This window comes from Ambystoma mexicanum, chromosome 5p (genome assembly GCF_040938575.1).
Source record: "Ambystoma mexicanum isolate Mex_15411 chromosome 5p, UKY_AmexF1_1, whole genome shotgun sequence".
NCBI classification, from domain to species: domain Eukaryota; kingdom Metazoa; phylum Chordata; class Amphibia; order Caudata; family Ambystomatidae; genus Ambystoma; species Ambystoma mexicanum.
Genome location: NC_090930.1, coordinates 798,520,760 through 798,540,641, shown reverse-complemented (window position 1 = coordinate 798,540,641; position 19,882 = coordinate 798,520,760). Strand labels below are relative to the sequence as shown.

Genomic DNA, 19,882 nt, shown 5'->3' with positions numbered 1-19,882 from the left:
GTTTAGTCTGCCAACACTTGGGATTCAGTAACATAAGATGATGTCCTTGTGTGTTGGCACTCCAATCAAGCACTACATTTGAGTGTTGCAAACCGCTAGTAGCATGGAAGTAATTAACAGTGTTGTGAGACCCAACAGCCTTGCAGGATGGTAGCCCCCAACCCCCACAGAGACATAAACACACATATGTTCCGTCTGGGCTCCACCTGCACTCTGGAGCACGTTTGTCAGGAAACCCCTTTATTCACTGCAACAGTGACTGCAACAGTGACAGTTACGTCACTCCGTCGCGGGCATCACATGACTCACGTCACCCTATCCCTCCTTTTTCATAACAATGAAAATATTTTTGCACAACCAAACTGGATAGTGCATCAACACATCCAAACTTAACAGAATTGCAGCTTAACTTGAAACTGTCATACTTGTGATAGTCCGTGTTTTACTCCAGTTCAATTTTAACAACACATTAATCAAGCATATAGTCCTTCAGGCGTGATGGACGGCTTCGGGACTCGCTCTGTGGATATCTCCTACCTGTACGTCCTCGGAACTTGTCCTCCCCATCTGGGCTCAGATCTGGCACTCCTTCAGGGCAACAGGTGCCTTCAGGTCACAGGTCAATCTCACCCCGCACTGGACTGTGGTCGATCGGGTGATTGCCCCCGAGCTTCTTGAAGAAGCTGGAGGTGCGGGTCACTGTCTTAGTTCCGTCCGATGCCATCACCATGGACCCTTACACCCCTACCACATCCAGTTGCTGTGGGTAATAGGGCAATGAGATCTTTCCTTCTGGGTGCTGGTTCTTGACTATCACCTCGTACCCCAGCGATATGTCGGGTGGCCACAGCTTCCTCCGGATGTTCTCCCTCTCCTTCAGTCTCCGGCAGTCATCGGCTACCTGCTCCTCATCGATCACTCCCGGTTCTCTCTCTGTGCCATCTGGCAGTGGGCCGCATGGGCATCTCTGGAATATGATCTCTGCAGGGGTCTGGTACAATGTTCTCGAACGATCGTGACTCAAACTCTACTTCCCGGTATCGGCTCCATTCATCAATCGCAACGACAAACTGTGTCTCTCTTCCTATCGAGCCAAAGTCCATATGCACCACCTCTCATGGCTTGGTCCCGCTTGGCATCGACACGATCTGCTGCTCCTTTTACACAGGGGCTGCAGCCTGGCATCATACCAGTCCCTCACAAACTCTTCAACGAGCAGTTCCAGATTGGGCAACCACACTTTTAACTTGAGCTATGACTTGGTTTTCGCGGACCCCTGATACCGGTGATGTGCCATTGCAATGACCTTGCCGACCAGCACTGACTGTACCGCCATCTTCTGGCCCCTCAACAGAAGTCCCGACTCAGAGAAGGACAACTCATTCCGCACTTCATTAGTTGTTCTAGCGCGACCTTAGCCTCTTGTGTGCACCTGTCCAACCCCATGAGGGCCCATTTCCAGTCTCCTTTGCCAAGAGCTTCCCGTAGTAAGTAGAAGCATTCGTCATCAGAAGAGTGTTCTTTAGTCTCCTGCCATGGAGTTTGGTACATTAGACTCCACTACCATCTTCACATGATCCTCGACATCAGTGTCTGCGTACTCTGCATTGTACTTCCCAGGGTCCCTAGACAGATAATCCACAGCATTGTTTGCCCCTGACCGATATATCAGAGAAACATTGTACTCGAGGATAGCCAGCATCCCTCGGTCGATGCGTGCATGGGGCTTCGATGAGGACCCTGCTAGTATGGGCAGTAGCGGTTTCCGATTGGTCACCACTGTCACTGGCCTTCCCAGTATGCAGAGCCAGAAGTGCATGCACCCCCATAGTAGGGGTGTAAAGGTATAACGGTATACTGTTATAGATACCGTGAACAGCTTAATTGACCTAAAATAACCGTCACATTGTTTATACTGGTATACCGTTTTAGGGCCTGCAGCTATTAAGTCAGCTTTTCAATCTGATTTGGGAAGGCTGCAGTAAGCAAGTGCTGTGCATTCTGGATCTTGCACTGTGGGATGTGGCATTTGGCAGACAAGAGCATAGGGAAAGTGAGGCCACATTAGTAAATGCAGCTTTGATGCTGTGACCAGTAGAGTCAGGTTAAAGATCAGTCGATTTGTAGTGTTCCCACCAATTTGAAAGATGGGTTACTACACATCCAAGAATTCGAAGGGTGAATGAACTAGAGTTGTTTGCTTCTCTTGGTCCTTCACCTGCCTTCTGCATATGGCACTGGACTCAAGCAGGCAGAACAGATTCTACATTCAATTTGAAGTATTCAGAGCAACGGGGATGAGATATAGCTCAGGTCTATCCTCGATTTGTGACACCACCCATGAAAGCATTGCTCTGTCAACTCACATGTCAAGGGTCCTAATGCGCTCAGACCTGTTTAAAATGGTAATGATGGACCTGTGGTGGTCTAGGCCATACTTGTCCCGATTTAACTTTGTCATTTTCAAAAGGTTTTTGTGCCACTATCTTTAAGAAGGTAAATGAACCTGTATTGCAAGAATGAAGAAATCAATTAACAGCGCCCACTGAACGCTGCCCTGTTAGGATTACATGGTCAGTGGCGACTCCAACATCAGACCTTTATAATACACCATGCAGATGGTAAACAAGCTATAATGGATTTGATCAATATGCAACCTTTCGGTGAGTGACTGTTGGCTATGACATATTGACAAAAGAAACACAATGGGCCTCATTACGAGTCCGGCGGTAGCTGTGCTGGAAAAACTGGAAGGCTGCCGTCGGACTCTTAGTGAATTACAGCCTCCGTGCTTGCCGGAATCACCGGGGCATTACAACCCCAGTGACCCAGTAATTCCGGAGACGGAATTCCGTTAATCCACTCCATGGGAATGGGGACCCTGGAAACACTGGTTCCGTCTATGCCGGAGCCCGTGTTTCCATTTCTGTCTGCAGGAGGGCGGCGTTACTCCCACCAGGTCAGACTTGGCAGGAGTGACACCACCCGCCTGCAGAACTCGTAATCTGCTTGTCCGGAAACAACTGTGGCGGCGGGTTTACCCCCACCGTTGTTTCCAGACCGGCAGACTCTAAATGAGGCCCAATGACATGGGCTATCAGACCTCACATGAGTGACTTTTCTCCCTTTTAATCTGATAAAGCGTCATCAAAACAAACTTTTATGACTGATCGCAGAGAGGGGTAATGATTCCCATGCCATGTGCATCCAAAATAATGCAGGTCGAGGCTGATTTTCAAAACGATGACGTGTGAGTGAGCAGCAAGCTCATTGCTCAAAATGTGCATTTTAACACTTCCACTAGTCACTCTTTCATTCAAGGCGATCAACAAGTGAGCGCCATGAAAGACCTAATCTGCAGCATCCTTAGATTCCTGGAGGATCAGCTAAAAATGTGCAGAGACAAGTTTCAAAATGCTGACAATTTATAACCTTTAAGAAAATAATTGTTAAGATTAGTTAACTCTACCTGCTAAACCGCGATAAGCATGATATACCGTCATTTGTCAAGAAGGTTATCATACGGCCATAAAACCAATATCGTGACACACCTACCCCAGAGTACCACCACGGCCTCTGGCTCTATTTGGGAGTATCTTTGCTCAGTGTCCGTCAGCGCCCTGCTTGCAAACACTATTGGCAGGACATCTCCTCTTGAGTTCTGCTGGGTCAGTACCGCCGCCAGTCCAAACGGGCTTGCATCAACCATGATGTCAGATGCCATGGCCGGATTGAAGAATGCCATGGTGCTTTCAGCTGTCAGGGCTGCCTTGATCTCTTCAAACGTATTCTGTTTGAGTGGGCCCCACTGCCATGTGCATTCCTTCTTGGCCAGGTTTCACAGTGGCACCGACAGTGTCGCTAGGTTCCAGATGACAGGTACGTTTATGCGATAAATGAAACACAGATGGCTTTACATCATCAATGCAGTCTTGCTATTAATACCTAGTTTAACCTTAGGAGTAAGGACCACACCAAGATGGTCATTTCTATGACATCATATTTTCAGGTAACATGAACTCCTTTTCTCACTCTATTGTGATTAACATAATGACGCTGTGTTGGCAATATCCCTTACTGATGTTAAAACAATATGTATTTTCCGCATAGAACTGAAGATTGAAAAAGCAACAAGGTAATCACTTTAAGATATACTTATGCCATACTAGTCCATGTACAGCAGCAACCTATATTAATACATACATCTATTTGCCCTGCTGTTTCCCTCTATTTTTAATTTTTCTGGCACTGACAGGGAAACACACATTTTGGTATGTGCTTTTGACGTTTACTGATCTTTTTCCTTTTAACGGATTACCTGTCACTGCTCTTGTAATAATCATATGATTTCTGTTTTGTGGACTGTTGGTTATGTTAATCTGATTTAAGATGGATGTCACACAGCCCTGAAGACGGAACTTGTTCTGAAATGCATTGGTTCACACTGCTGAGACACTGATTCGCAGATACATACTGCTTTGTAGAAAATTAAATATCTGAAAATAACCTTTACCCTCCCAGTGATGAAGTTATTTTTGAGACTTGTCTGAAGAGTCTGCAAACAGCAAATAACAATGTGCACAACTTTTTTTAAGAGCATTATGTGAGCATGCTACGAACTGGGAAGTCTTCCTGGTTCCTTTCTTCGCAGTCCTAATTAAAGCCCATCCCCAAAGACCCACCATACAGACTGAGGTCAAGTACCCAAACGTCCACCCTGGCAGGGTATTATGAGGAATCCGTTCAGATCCAATGTGAGGGTTCCACATACCAACCTACCAGCAGTCAGGGCTCTGGCATCCTCCAAGATCCCAAAGACCATAACAGTGATTTGGAGGGGGAGCAGCTGGGTACCTGAACCCGAACCCCAAAGTCATCAGACTGTAGCGAAACATGACCAGCCACAAACATGATCTCAGTCATCTGGCCTACTCTTCTGCACGGTTACATGTTGGAGGGAGGTCATCAGGAAACATTGATATTTCTTCAATTCACCAACACCACAGAACAGTCTCCACCAGGCCCCACCAAAATGCAGACTGGGGCAGGAATGTCAGTTGCAGAAGGAACTGGGTACCAAGGAGAAACCTCAATACTAGCCACCCTCTTCGCCAAGCTGATAGCATATGATCAGCAGAAACTCAGACCTTGGCTGCTCTAGTGGAAGTGCCAAAATAATAGGTATCTGATAAAGTGTTTAAAAAAGGTGCAAAAGATTTTCTGTATCAGTTGCATCAGGTTACAATATGTGCATATTTATATAGGACTCTAGTTCTCCGTTTTGACACCAATGAACCTTACTTATAATTCAGTTATTTGTAGTTAAAACACATAAGAATTGCCAGGGCTTAGTTGATGATTCCAAGGAACTAGAGCTGGTACATGGTCAGAAAGGCTGTACAGTAGAATATGCAGTGCATTCAACATGGTCCCTGGGATTTCTCAGCTTAGAACATCCTGCAGCATAGATCGATACCAGATAGGATAGAAACTAAACATGATGCTCGAGACAAGTACTTTTTTCACTTATTTAAATTGATAACCCCAATAGGATCACCACTGAAGAGAAATAGTCAGCAGAAAAATATGTTTCTTTAGTGTTTTACTTCAAATGAAACCGAAAAAGAAGTTCGAGGATTTTAAGTCCACATTTCTGTAGATGGTTTGTCTTAAAAATGGACTTGGGTGAGAATTGTAACATCACATCTTGAATACTTTTCACGGAATACTCCTATAAAACGTTTGACTTAAAGAAACGCGTACATCCACCAGGTAGCAGTTAATTGGTGCAAGATTCTGGTTGTCCAGATTTCGTATGTGTTCCCAAAACAGATAATTGAAAGCCATGTAATTGATTCAATAACATATCGTCATGAGGTACAGATCCTAGGTCTACTTGACAACAGTCATGGAGATGAGTTCAAAGTTCAAAGACAGCATCCCCCATATAGGACCCTCTGGTCCCTCTGCAATCGAAGGCAAACTTGTGCCACATCGTCCCACATGGTCCCACCAATGCTCAAAGACGTCCAGGGTCCGAAAATAAATCATCACTTGTTGAAGATGGCAATGAGAGATCTGCTAGGAAGGGCACACAGACATCCATCGTATGCTTGGAAAATGGCAAGACCTGCTTACCTCAGATGTTCCTATGCATATGGCTTGCTGTGCATGCTGGGCAGGGAGACCCAGAGCTCTAAAAAAAAAAAAACTCACAGGTGACCCCTCCTCCTAGATTATAACCATGTTATATATTTAATGTTATGCATTGGGCATTTATAATGAGCCTATAGAGCAAATGGTGTTTCAAGGTGCAAACCATGCCCTCACTCCAGACACCAAATCATACTAGAGTGAGCCTCTGACCCTGCCAGAGCCTGGGGGAAGCAAGGACAAAGGGCACACACAGTTTCTATGTATTTTTGGGAGCAGCTTCGATGTTCCAGGCAGGCATCCAAGTCAGGTTAGGAGATTTTGAATTCCAGTTCAGCCACGCACTTCAATAGCTATGTGTGGTGGGGGTGGTTGGCAAATCTCATTCCACATGTGGAATTCATCATAACGTCCAAGAAGGAGGGGGGGTTGATATGTCCTGCCTCACCCATGGACATTGTTGGAAGGGCTGTTCATTTGGCTGTGGAAGAAAACTGCCTCATCTGCTCCCAATGGACCATCCACCACTGGCAAGAACACTTTTAGAAATTGGTAGCAATTGAGGTAAAAATGTCCAACTTGAAAAAAACAGATTCTTTTCCAATATATCAGAAATTGTAATGGCTGAAACAAATCTAAGTTGATTTTGCTTACATTGGTTGAAAAAAATGACAAATCCAAAGAAATTTCAGAACAAATGAAAACAGACAAGTTTCCCAAAAATGAATGGACAATTAAATGAATTAATGTTTACTTTTCAACTCCTCCACCTTTGGTTGTTGACTCTCCCACCAGGAGACATACCCAAATAGACGCCAATGCAATTATCCTTCCAAAATTGTTCACATCAATTGGCCATAATAGGAACAGCCTCCCAAACATCTTACTTCACCCTCCTTCGAAAGGCAATGGGCCTCATTACACGGACGGCGGTAAGGGTTAACTGTCACCGTTAATTGTACCGGTGACCGTTAACCCTTACCGCCTTACTACGAGGTCCCTTTGCGGGTTGGAGACTTTAACACCTGCTTTTTGCAGGCGTTAAAAACTAACCCGCAAAGGGACCAGGGAGCTTATTACGGTAACGCAATTTGCGGTGCCGTAATTAGCACCTTCCACATTCCCATTATGCCCTATGGGGCAAAAATGGGAATGGGGAAGGGCAATGGGGGGAAAGGGGAATTACCACCCCACCAACCTTGGAATAGGGTGGTAATTCCCCTTTCCTCCAAGGCGGTGCCAGTATTTTACCGGCATGAACCATGGCCCTAATAGCACCTTGGTCCACCGCCGTCCGTGTAATGAGGCCCAATATCTTTACCGGAATGTCTAAATGTGCACATACATTTGTCCCGTAATGTTCACTACGAAGGCCTTTGAGATTGGCTGTTACTCACATTTTGTTTAGTGTCAGGTTCATGTGACCTGTGCTATTGTATACTTTAGGTGTGTAACGCGGTCTTCATATGACCGTATGAAGTCTTTCCATTGACACACTATGCCTGGGAGGACAACCAGTGGAAGATCCTCATGAAACCCGACAGCGGACTGTTCTGTTCCTGCTCTTCCTTACCACTACCTTTTTCTTGTCTATCCCCAAAGTTTCTCTTTCCGTGCAGCGGATAACAATGATTTAGGTGCATATGACAGCAATGCATCCATGTCCAAAGCAGACAAGTGTAACATTGGTTTGCAGAGGTATGGTTTATAAAACGTAACACCATATTTACCTTGCAGTAATGGTGGGATGTTTAAAGCTGGAGTATCTTTTCTTCTTGGCTTCCTCGGCTCTTGCCCATTGCCCTGCAAGGCTTGCCCCATTTTTCCTCTTTGTTGTTTTTCTTTTACGTCACATCTTTTAAGCAACTGCTCTGACAAGTCTGAAAGGGAACCTTCACCAGTGAAAAGTAGAACCTTTAATTAAAATGGGGCAAACTGTGGAATGGAAATAATATTTCGACACTGCAATTAGTGAACACATTTCAGTAAAAGGACATGGAATCAGGCAGTTTTAATTTGCTTGTATCACATTGTGGTGTGCAAAAAATATGGAATGATGCATTTTCAAGATTTTTGATGCACGTGAATCCCAGGGGAGGTCATTAAGTGGTGCTCGGACATGGGAGGGCCCTACAACACATAGAAACTACTTCTACTATTTTTTTAAATGTATGTAATTGTTTTTTTTTATAACACACAATACCGTACCTGAGTTCGGATTAGGGATTCCAACCTCTTGCACTGCTTGGTCTTGCTTCCAAAACCAGCACGTTGCCCCTGTGCGGTCCTCCGTTCATGGTTTATTTTCTACCAAAGTTTTGCTAATTGCATATTATTGGAACATCTCTGAACGGCAGGTGTGTCTGGAGGTGGGGACAAAGATATTTAAAACCAATTCAACTTGTCTTTAAGTTTCCTAATAGGCCGCCGTTGGGTCGTGCCTTCATTTCAAATGCTGATTATTTGGGGAGCACTTGGTCAAATTCAAGACCTGCATCACAGTTGCATTGTTAATATACATTCCCACAGATGCGAGTATTCAAATATTTCCATGAAGACTATTATTTTGTTTTACACATCTTACATGCAATTGGTGTGTTCTTTTGAGGCCTCACGCAGCAGCTGGTCTCGTGCAGGACTTCACAAAATATAAAATGGACGCTGCAAAAGTTTCGGTTAAAACGGAGTCATTGAAAATGCTCCATGTCCGTCGGTAGCTCAGCAGACATGGCCGTCCAGGTTCCATGTCATTTCCTCGTGGGATTAACCGTCGCTGGGTTTTTCTCTGCGGAAATGTTATTAAAAAAAGATTTTTTTTTCGATAAAATTTCCGCTGAGAAAAACCAGGGTTAATCCCGCAATCAGAGGACGTCGTTCCGACCGTCCAGATTCACAAACATGTCGGCATCTAAATAGAGCACTTTCGTCGATGCCAGAGTTTCAGAAAATGCTCATGTTACCCTATTAACAAAGGGGAGTGGGGCATTTCATTGGAGAAATGCGCCAGAGCAAATGACACACCGACCAACCCACGCACTTCTTCAACCAGGTGGGTAAAGTTCATCAGGAAGGGCCTTTTAATGGCGCCGGTGCTTCTGTGGTTCCAATTCCCATTGAGTACTATGGGACTCAAATGGGAATGGGGATTAACAATTACCGCCGCCTGACTTACCGGACTGCCGGGGCTGTAATGCCCCAGTGTTTCCGGCATGTCAGGCGGCGGTAATTTATTACGGATCCGGCGGCTACCTGCCGGTTTTACCGGCACGGTTACCGCCAGACCCATAATGAGGGCCATAGTCAATATCAAGTACATCATTGGACTTTCAATAACTTTTCCTCTATCAATTATCAGCGGGCAAAGCCTTTGCAATGAAACGCCATAACTGGTACAAAGCTATGAGCACATTTTCAGACTCTGTGTTGAGACAATAGTCCCAAAATGTATCATCTATTATTCGAAATTGTGCACGTAGCCACCCACGATGGTCATATATGCAGGACACAGTGGTTAGCATTCAGTGAATAGATGTTTAGGTGTTTCAAAATTACCAGGGACATATACAGCACACCCTATGCGATAGGGGACTCTTGAGATGTGCACCACGAAAAATGTAAAGGGGAAGTTTATTTATGCGTAGTCTCAAAATTAAGTTCTGGATTGTAGGACTCGGCACTGTCTCGGATGTCTTTGAGTTTGCAGGTATCTGTGCAGCGTTTGAGACAGTTATAAGTGCGTAGTGCCAAGAGATGTAACTAATTATTTGTCCAGTCCAATTGGCCCAGTTTTCTTTATATCTGTTTTAATACATCAAACCTTGTACCTAAAATCAGGGTGCCAACCGCCAACCTCATAAAGGGTCGCATTAATGGGTTGAATTCCCCTTCACCATAATTAGAACTTGATCTATTAACGGGCCCCAAATTGCAATTAAACTCAATTAACTGTACTATGATTATAATTTGAGGCCCTGCTAGCCACTACACCTCCACACAACCTCGTGCCTCTGTGAAAACCTTTACCATACTACTCAAGCACATCATAGAATGTACTCTTTCTAAAGACGAGAGCCCAAACTTTCTTTCATTTCTTTTCCTCGACTCAGGAGAATTTGTAATGGTTCGATTTTGAGAAATCTAGCAAAACGAGAACAACGTTTCAGAGTTTCGACCAGTTGTTCTTTCCGATGAGAAGTGTGTTGAACCCAAAGCTCTTGAAATACTAATTGTTCATGGGAAATACATATATTCGTACATCTGTGGCATGTTCCTTCATGTGAGTGGTGCAAGAAAATAGTTATTTAAACATTCTAGAAAAAAAAGCATAAATTAAACATGTTTTCAAAATGTAGTCTATGTCAGATAAGAGAAGGACGCTGACCGACCACTTGCTGGAAGATTGTATAGTGTGTACAACATAAGAAAACAAGTTTTACTCTTTGTCACTATGTAGTTCCACAAAATGTGATCCTCAAATATTTTTCCAAATATTCTATTAGCAAGTGAGTAAACCAAAATCTCTACGGAATTTGATCAATCCTGTGTTTACAGAGATTTCAGACCACGAATGTTCAAAAGCTTTTCAGCCACAGTGCTAGAGTTTGTAGTACAATGTTGTCATTCTGTACCTGATATAAAAGGAGAAATGTGTATGGCTGGGGTGTCTTTCCTCCTGGGTTTTTGCAGATCCTGGTCAATCGTCTGTGAAACTTGTACAGCTTTTCCTGTCCGTTGTTTCTTCTGGATCTCACAGCTTCCAATTAACTTTTCTGTCAGATCATCTGCTTGAAAAAAGTAAACACGTTGCCATCCCGTTAGGTTTATCTTGAACACACTGCTCTCGATTTCTAAAGACGACATTTTCAATTGGTAGATAAAGGATCCATTTAATTTAAAAAAAACAAGGCGACAATTAGCAAATAATAATAATAACGGTTCTATGTTTTTAGTTAGCACCCACTGTAAATGGCCGATATATTATTCAAATTTTTGAAGCATTGTTAGCCAAAATAACACTGGCTTTTATAATTCAAGTAAGGTAACAGCTCTTTGGCTGGTTGTTGCCTTCCTGTTCAGCAATTACCCACTCAGTTTTGTTGACCTTCATATGCCATCATCAAGCACAACCTGATTGGATACCTACTCGTAGCAACCAACCTTCATCCAAACAGGTTTTGCCTGACTTTGATATGACATGGCAGTGTGGGTGCACGCTGAATGGATTAATATTCATTTAACTCTTCCAAACGCCACGCCATTCCTTTCTCACTCCCTGCCAGCCCATTGCCCATAGGTGTTTTGGCTTGTTTTTTCTTTGTCCTGTCAGGGGCCCGGGAGCTGTGTAGGGTTTCATTGGACAAATATTGAGGGTGCCAAGGCTATGCACGATGGTTTTTCAAACTCAGTCCTCAGGGGTTGGTTGTGTATTTTTGTTCCATTTGTTGTGTGTTTGCAAGCCCAGTACACTCCTAAACAGCCTTCAGTCGCAAATGCACTGCGACTGATTTTGGTTCTATCACACCTGTGATTTCTGCATGGCGCAACCTTTTGTGCGTGACCTCCGGTCCCTGTCAGAGGGGATCCCCCCCGAACCTCCAGCTGCTGCGCAGTTCCCTCATCCTGCTCCTGCCCTCTCCGCCACTTACCTGCTGTCTGCTCCGGCCTCCAGCTTCCTGCTTCTGTCTTCCGTTTGCGCTCGGCGGAGTGCTGCGTAGGAAGTCTGGGTCATAGCCCAGTGCACTTGTGTGCAACCTTTTGTGCCTCGGGCTTCCGGCGCCTCATTCTTCAAGCACTGATTTTTGTGCGGTGTCTTTCTACAGCTGGAGACCCACATTAGGTTCTTGCAGCGGTTCAACCATGTTCCAGGAGTGAAGCAACACCGGTGCAGCAGGAGAGCATCAAGGTCAGTCTGCTCTCTCCTCACTCACAGCACAGACATCCTGCTGGGTTTTTCTGCTTGCTCTTTCTCCTTTTGCCTCTCCTTCGGTTTGCCAGGGGTGGGCAGTGGGGATGGTGTAGTGACATGGTTTCTACCTATTAATCCCAGTGTTGGCTTCTACTTATTCATCCCCAAGCGACATATTGCTGTGAGTGAGTGTATGTGTGTGGGTTCCCTAGGACATGGTATACCACAGCCCACCTTATCATCACAAAATGATTACTTCCCAGAACGAGTACAGGGATGAGTAGTTGTTTCTAAACTCCTACTCAGCCCCCACACTACTACTAAATGAGCAGGGATCCCAATCGACATGCACACACCTACAGGTATGGCTCCATCGCCTCTTATGGTAGCATGGGCAGAGGGCAAGCTATACACTTCAAGAGGGATGCGAGCTAGCAAAGAAGTAGCTAAACAAAACTAGTACTATGATATCAAAATAAAGTAAATTCCCAGAAAAAGGTTCTATACAAAAACTGAGTTTTTGGGCCTGATTTACAAAAGTGTTCTTGAATAGGAAAGTCCCATTCAAAATCACTTTGTAAATCAGGCCCTTTAAACTAAAAATACAATCATAATGTTAAGGGCACAAATAATCCTCCCCTGTAAAGGAAGATACAGAACTTTGGATGATGACAGAAGTAGACAGACAAGAGTTTGTGCAGGAATGTTGAAGGACATACTCAAAAAAGGTCATGAGAAGGGGGATCTCAAATTGTCACAGGGGCCCTTACAACCAGGTCAGGTGGACAGGACAACTGTGAACAACTTTATATTCTTCACGAGTGGCTCCACAGTATCGAGCGGAGCTTCCTAGCACTTTTCAATGGGTTGAGTCGGGTGTTCCCAATGGATCGAGTCTGCATTGAAACCATAGAGCTGGGTTGACGCAGGCCAAAGAACAGACAGGCAATGATGGAGCAATACGGAAGTTGGTTGGTTGAAGTCCAGCGATGTTATGCAGTCCTGCAGCAATAATGGCTAAAGTTGAGGCAGGCGAGAATTGAGTCAATGGCTCAACTTCCTGAAGTAGTTTGGAAAAGCAGTGAGCAACAGTGGGGGTCCTGCAGCAGTTCAGAAATTACGCGAAAGCCATCGAGTCACTTTTAAATGATTCGAGTGGGGAACCCGAGTGCTCCTAAAAGCTTTTTCATAAATTATTAACTGAAAGCTCAAGCTGTTTAGAAGTTATGACATTCATCTATCACTTAAAATCATTCTGTAAAAATAAGGGACTGTTACTAAAGTTGTAAGTAAATAACTTTGACATTTGAATTTTCAACTAGGACTTTGAGAAAGGTGAGTTGTTTTCAAATTGATGGATAGTTGACATAACGATTAAACACCTTGAGCTTTTAGTTAATTTATAAAATGCATTTTATTGTTTGAAAAAGCACATTCTTCTAACATAAGGAACAACTACTAAGGTTAGTTTTGAAAATTCAAATATCAACGTTTTTTAAGAAAGGGGTTAATGGCGATGATCCGCAAATAACACTTGTGCTGAATTTCGAGTAGCATTTGTGCTAAAGCCAGCCATGTACCATTTAATTTATAGAAAAGTCGCTTTTGTTCCTGAATTGTGTCCCTCATTTGAAATTCCTTCCACATTATATCCACTTGAATATGTTTACATTGCAAACAGTGCAATTATGGATTAGGATTCTTGCAGGCATCATATTGGCAGCCTCACACAATGTTCTTTTACTTTGTTCTATAACATTGTCCCAATTCATATTACTATAACAGGTTACCATCAATTTGCCCCTGGGATTTTTGGTGGGCAGAACTTGCCTCAGCCTTCGACACTCAGGGGGCGATTCATGGAATTAATGTGCGCCGAAAATTCCCACGCAGAGGTGCCAAAACGTGCGATTCGCAGTAAAAGTGCGAAAATCGCAGGGCAAGTGCGAAAATCGCAGGGAAACCAGCGCACATCAATTCATGGAAGTCCGTGCGCGAGAAAAACATTGGATGTGCACTGAAAAAGTGCGCCGCGCACGCGTCATCCAACAGCGTGCGCCACGGCCACTGCGAAATCGCACATAGCGCGGCGCACATCACAAAAGTAGGCGGAACACGGGGCGTAACACTCGGAATGGGGAACAACGCGTGAAAATATGGGCGTCACAGGGGAAGTACAGGAGGCAAGTGCGCAGAACGCCCACACACTCGCCTACAACCCGTATTCATGGAATCGAATAGGGCAAACCAGCGCACGGTCAAAGACGCGCACAGGGCCAAACAAATACGCCACAAGAAAGCAGGCGGTAGCGTCCCTGCGCCTGAAATAAATGTGCGCCAAAATGTGCGCCAACAAAAAGCACCCACAAACAGCCATGATGAATGGTCCATACAGTGGCCCTCTGGGACAAATGAGGTGCAAAGGGGTACCGACAAACACGGACACCCGCTGTGTGAAAAATAGCGTGTGCATGTGTTTCGGGATGCGCGGGAAGTTCCACACACGATTGGCCTGGGTACGTGTACTTCGGGGTGCGCGGGAAGTTCCACACGCGATTGGCCTGGGTACGTGTGTTTCGGGATGCGCGGGAAGTTCCACACGCGATTGGCCTGGGTACGTGTGTTTCGGGATGCGCGGGAAGTTCCACACGCGATTGGCCTGGGTACGTGTACTTCTGGGTGCGCGGGAAGTTCCACACGAGATTGGCCTGGGCACGTGTACTTCAGGGTGCGCGGGAAGTTCCACACGCGATTGGCCTGGGTACGTGTGTTTCGGGATGCGCGGGAGGTTCCACACGCGATTGGCCTGGGTACGTGTGTTTCGGGATGCGCGGGAGGTTCCACACGCGATTGGCCTGGGTACGTGTGTTTCGGGATGGGGCGGGAAGTTCCACACGTGATTGGCCTGGGTACGTGTACTTCGGGGTGCGCGGGAAGTTCCACATGCGATTGGCCTGGGTACGTGCGTTTCGGGATGCACGGGAGGTTCCACACGCGATTGGCCTGGGTACGTGTACTTCGGGGTGCCGGGGAAGTTTCACACGCGATTTCAGCAGGGTACGTGTATTTCGGTGGTGCCGAGGAGTGCTAAACGTGATTTGGCCGTGTGGGTCCTCCCAGGTGTTCCCTCTACACCCTCCACGGCCTCTGCAGGCAGCCCACACCACAGGGGACTACCCTGCACCCCTGCTCATGTCCCACAGGCAACCCATCCACCATGGCCATGTCCCCCAGCCAACCCACATGTCACCTTGCACTACTGATCACCAACGCATGTCTCCCAGCACCCCCACCCCCCAGCACTGTGGGGCACTCCCCACCAGGCCCCCACTCATGTCCAACTCATGTCTCGCAGCACCCCCTCCCCCCAGCACTGTGGGGCACCCTCCACCAGGCCCCCACTCATGTCTCCCACCACCCCCACCCCCCAGCAGTGCAGGTCACCCTCCACCAGGCCCCCACTCATGTCTCCCTTCACCCCCACGCCCCAGCAGTGCAGAGCACCCTCCACCAGGCCCCCACTCATGTCCAACTCATGTCTCCCATCGCCCCCACCCCCCAGCAGTGCAGGGCACCCTCCACCAGGCCCCCAATCATGTCCAACTCATGTCTCCCTGCACCCCCACCCCCAGCATCCAGGGGCAGCCTCCACCAGGCCCCCACTCATGTCTCCCTGCACCCCCACCCCCCAGCATCCAGGGGCAGCCTCCACCAGGCCCCCACTCATGTCTCCCATCACCCCCACCCCCCAGCAGTGCAGGGGCACCCTCCACCAAGCCCCCACTCATGTCCACCACCACCCCCACCCCCCAGCAGTGCAGGGGCAGCCTCGACCAGGCCCCCACTCATGTCTCCCACTACCCCCACCCCGCAGCATCCTGGGGCACCCTCCACCAGGCCCCCACTCATGTCCAACTCATGTCTCCCATCACCCCCACCCCCCAGCAGTGCAGGGGCACCCTCCACCAGGCCCCCACTCATGTCTCCCATCACCCCCACCCCCCAGCATCCGGGGCATCCTCCACCAGGCCCCCACTCATGTCTCCCACCACCCCCACCCCCAGCACTGTGGTGCACCCTTCACCAGGCCCCCACTCATGTCTCCCATCACCCCCACCCCCCAGCATCCGGGGCACCCTCCACCAGGCCCCCACTCATGTCTCCCATTACCCCCACCCCCCAGCAATGCAGGGCACCCTCCACCAGGCCCCCACTCATGTCCAACGCATGTCTCCCATCACCCCCACCCCCCAGCAGTGCAGGGGCACCCTCCACCAGGCCCCCACTTATGTTTCCCATCACCCCCAACCCCCAGCAGTGCAGGGCACTCTCCACCAGGCCCCCACTCATGTCCAACTCATGTCTCCCATCACCCCCACCCCGCCAGCAGTGCAGGGGCACCCTCCACCAGGCCCCCACTCATGTCTCCCATCACCCCCACCCCCCAGCATCCGGGGCACCCTGCACCAGGCCCCCACTCATGTCTCCCACCACCCCCACCCCCCAGCACTATGGTGCACCCTCCACCAGGCCCCCACTCATGTCTCCCATCACCCCCACCCCTCAGCATCTGGGGCACCTTCCACCAGGCCCCACTCATGTCTCCCATCACCCCACCTCCCAGCAGTGCAGGGGCACCCTCCACCAGCCCCCCCCCACTCATGTCTCCCATCACCCCCACCCCCCAGCAGTGCAGGGCACCCTCCACCAGGCCCCCACTCATGTCCAACTCATGTCTCCCATCACCCCCACCCCCAGCAGTGCAGGGGCACCCTCCACCAGGCCCCACTCATGTCTACCACCACCCTCACCCCCCAGCAGTGCAGAGGCACCCTCCACCAGGCCCCCACTCATGTCTCCCATCACCCCCACCCCCCAGCAGTGCAGGGCACCCTCCACCAGGCCCCCACTCATGTCCAACTCATGTCTCCCATCACCCCCACCCCCCAGCATCCAGGGGCACCCTCCACCAGGCCCCCACTTGTGTCTCCCATCACCCTCACCCCCCGGCAGTGCAGGGGCAGCCTCCACCAGGCCCCCACTCATGTCTACCATCACCCCCACCCCCCAGCAGTGCAGGGGCACCCTCCACCAGGCCCCCACTCATGTCTACCACCACCCCCACCCCCCAGCAGTGCAGGGGCACCCTCCACCAGGCCCCTGCTCATGTCTCCCATCACCCCCACCCCCCAGCAGTGCAGGGCACCCTCCACCAGGCCCCCACACATGTCCAACTCATGTCTCCCATCAACCCCACCCCCCAGCAGTGCAGGGGCAGCCTCCACCAGGCCCCCACTCATGTCCAACTCATGTCTCCCATCACCCCCCCCAGCAGTGCAGGGGCACCCTCCACCAGGCCCCCCACTCATGTCTACCACCACCCCCACCCCCCAGCAGTGCAGGGGCAGCCTCCACCAGGCCCCCACTCATGTGTACCACCACCCCCACTCCCCAGCATCCAGGGGCACCCTTCACCAGGCCCCCCACTCATGTCTACCAACACCCCCACCCACCAGCAGTGCAGGGGCACCCTCCACCAGGCCCCCACCATGTCTCCCATTACCCCCACCCCCCAGTAGTGCAGGGCACCCTCCACCAGGCCCCCACTCATGTCCAACTCATGTCTCCCATCACCCCCACCCCCCAGCAGTGCAGGGGCACCCTCCACCAGGCCCCCACTCATGTCTCCCATCACCCCCACCCCCCAGCAGTGCAGGGCACCCTCAACCAGGCCCCCACTCATGTGTACCACCACCCCCACCCGCCAGCATCCAGGGGCACCCTCCACCAGGCCCCCACTAATGTCTCCCATCACCCCCACCCCCCAGCAGTGCAGGGGCAGCCTCCACCAGGCCCCCACTCATGTCCCCCTGCACCCCCACCCCCCAGCATCCAGGGGCACCCTCCACCAGGCCCCCACACATGTCCCCCTGCACCCCCACCCCACAGCATCCAGGGGCAGCCTCCACCAGGCCCCCACTCATGTCCAACTCATGTCTCCCATCACCCCCACCCCCCAGCAGTGCAGGGGCACCCTCCACCAGGCCCCCACTCATGTCTCCCATCACCCCCACCGCCCAGCAGTGCAGGGCACCCTCCACCAGGCCCCCACTCATGTCCAACTCATGTCTCCCATCAACCCCACCCCCCAGCAGTGCAGGGCACCCTCCACCAGGCCCCCACTCATGTCCAACTCATGTCTCCCATCACCCCCACCCCCCAGCAGTGCAGGGGCGCCCTCCACCAGGCCCCCCACTCATGTCTACCACCACCCCCACCCCCCAGCAGTGCAGGGGCAGCCTCCACCAGGCCCCCACTCATGTCTACCACCACCCCCACCCCCCCAGCAGTGCAGGGGCACCCTCCACCAGGCCCCCACTCATGTCTCCCATCACCCCCATCCCCCAGCAGTGCAGGCCACCCTCCACCAGGCCCCCACTCATGTCCAACTCATGTCTCCCATCACCCCCACCCCCCAGCAGTGCAGGGGCACCCTCCACCAGGCCCCCACTCATGTCTCCCATCACCCCCACCCCCCAGCAGTGCAGGGGTAGCCTCCACCAGGCCCCCACTCATGTGTACCACCACCCCCACCCCCCAGCATCCAGGGGCACCCTCCACCAGGCCCCCACTCATGTCTCCCATCACCCCCACCCCCCAGCAGTGCAGGTGCAGCCTCCAACAGGCCCCCACTCATGTCCCCCTGGACCCCCACACCCCAGCATCCAGGGGCACCCTCCACCAGGCCCCCACACATGTCCCCCTGCACCCCCACCCCACAGCATCCTGGGCAGCCTCCACCAGGCCCCCACTCATGTCCAACTCATGTCTCCCATCACCCCCACCCCCCAGCAGTGCAGGGGCACCCTCCACCAGGCCCCCACTCATGTCTCCCATCACCCCCACCCCCCCAGCAGTGCAGGGACACCCTCCACCAGGCCCCCACTCATGTCTACCACCACCCCCACCCCCCAGCAGTGCAGGGGCACCCTCCACCAGGCCCCCACTCATGTCTCCCATCACCCCCACCCCCAGCAGTACAGGGCACCCTCCACCAGGCCCCCACTCATGTCCAACTCATGTCTCCCATCAACCCCACCCCCCAGCAGTGCAGGGGCAGCCTCCACCAGGCACCCACTCATGTCCAACTCATGTCTCCCATCACCCCCACCGCCCAGCAGTGCAGGGGCACCCTCCACCAGGCCCCCCACTCATGTCTACCACCACCCCCAACCCCCAGCAGTGCAGGGGCAGCCTCCACCAGGCCCCCACTCATGTGTACCACCACCCCCACCCCCCAGCACCCAGGGGCACCCTCCACCAGGCCCCCCACTCATGTCTACCACCACCCCACCCCCCAGCAGTGCAGGGGCACCCTCCACCAGGCCCCCACTCATGTCTACCACCCTCCCACCCCCCAGCATCCAGGGGCACCCTCCACCAGGCCCCCACACATGTCTCCCACCACGCCCACCCCCCAGCAGTGCAGGGGCAGCCTCCACCAGGCCCCCACTCATGTCTACCACCCTCCCACCCCCCAGCATCCAGGGGCACCCTCCACCAGGCCCCCACTCATGTCTACCACCACCCCCATCCCCCAGCAGTGCAGGGGCACACTCCACCAGGCCCCCACTCATGTCTCCCATCACCCCCACCCCCCAGCAGTGCAGGGGCACCCTCCACCAGGCCCCCACTCATGTCTACCATCACCCCCACCCCTCAGCAGTGCATGGACACCCTCCACCAGGACCCCACTCATGTCTCCCACCAGCCCCACCCCCCAGCATCCAGGGACACCCTCCACCAGGCCCCCACTCATGTCTC

At 50.7% G+C, this 19,882-nt stretch overlaps 1 protein-coding gene across 3 annotated transcripts in view; it reads right to left on the bottom strand.

Annotated features, from left to right (window-relative positions):
* Positions 1–19,882, bottom strand: part of PPP1R17 (protein phosphatase 1 regulatory subunit 17) — a 216,302-nt gene that overhangs the window by 66,481 nt on the left and 129,939 nt on the right. For 2 of the 3 annotated variants that reach the window (XM_069613216.1, XM_069613218.1), the window contains exons 3-4: positions 10,782–10,934; positions 7,884–8,045 (exon numbers count right to left, since the gene is read on the bottom strand). In XM_069613216.1, coding sequence (XP_069469317.1) covers positions 7,884–8,045; positions 10,782–10,934 — 315 coding nt within the window. The remainder of the gene's footprint in view (positions 1–7,883; positions 8,046–10,781; positions 10,935–19,882) is intronic. The other variant, XM_069613217.1, reaches the window with a different exon arrangement.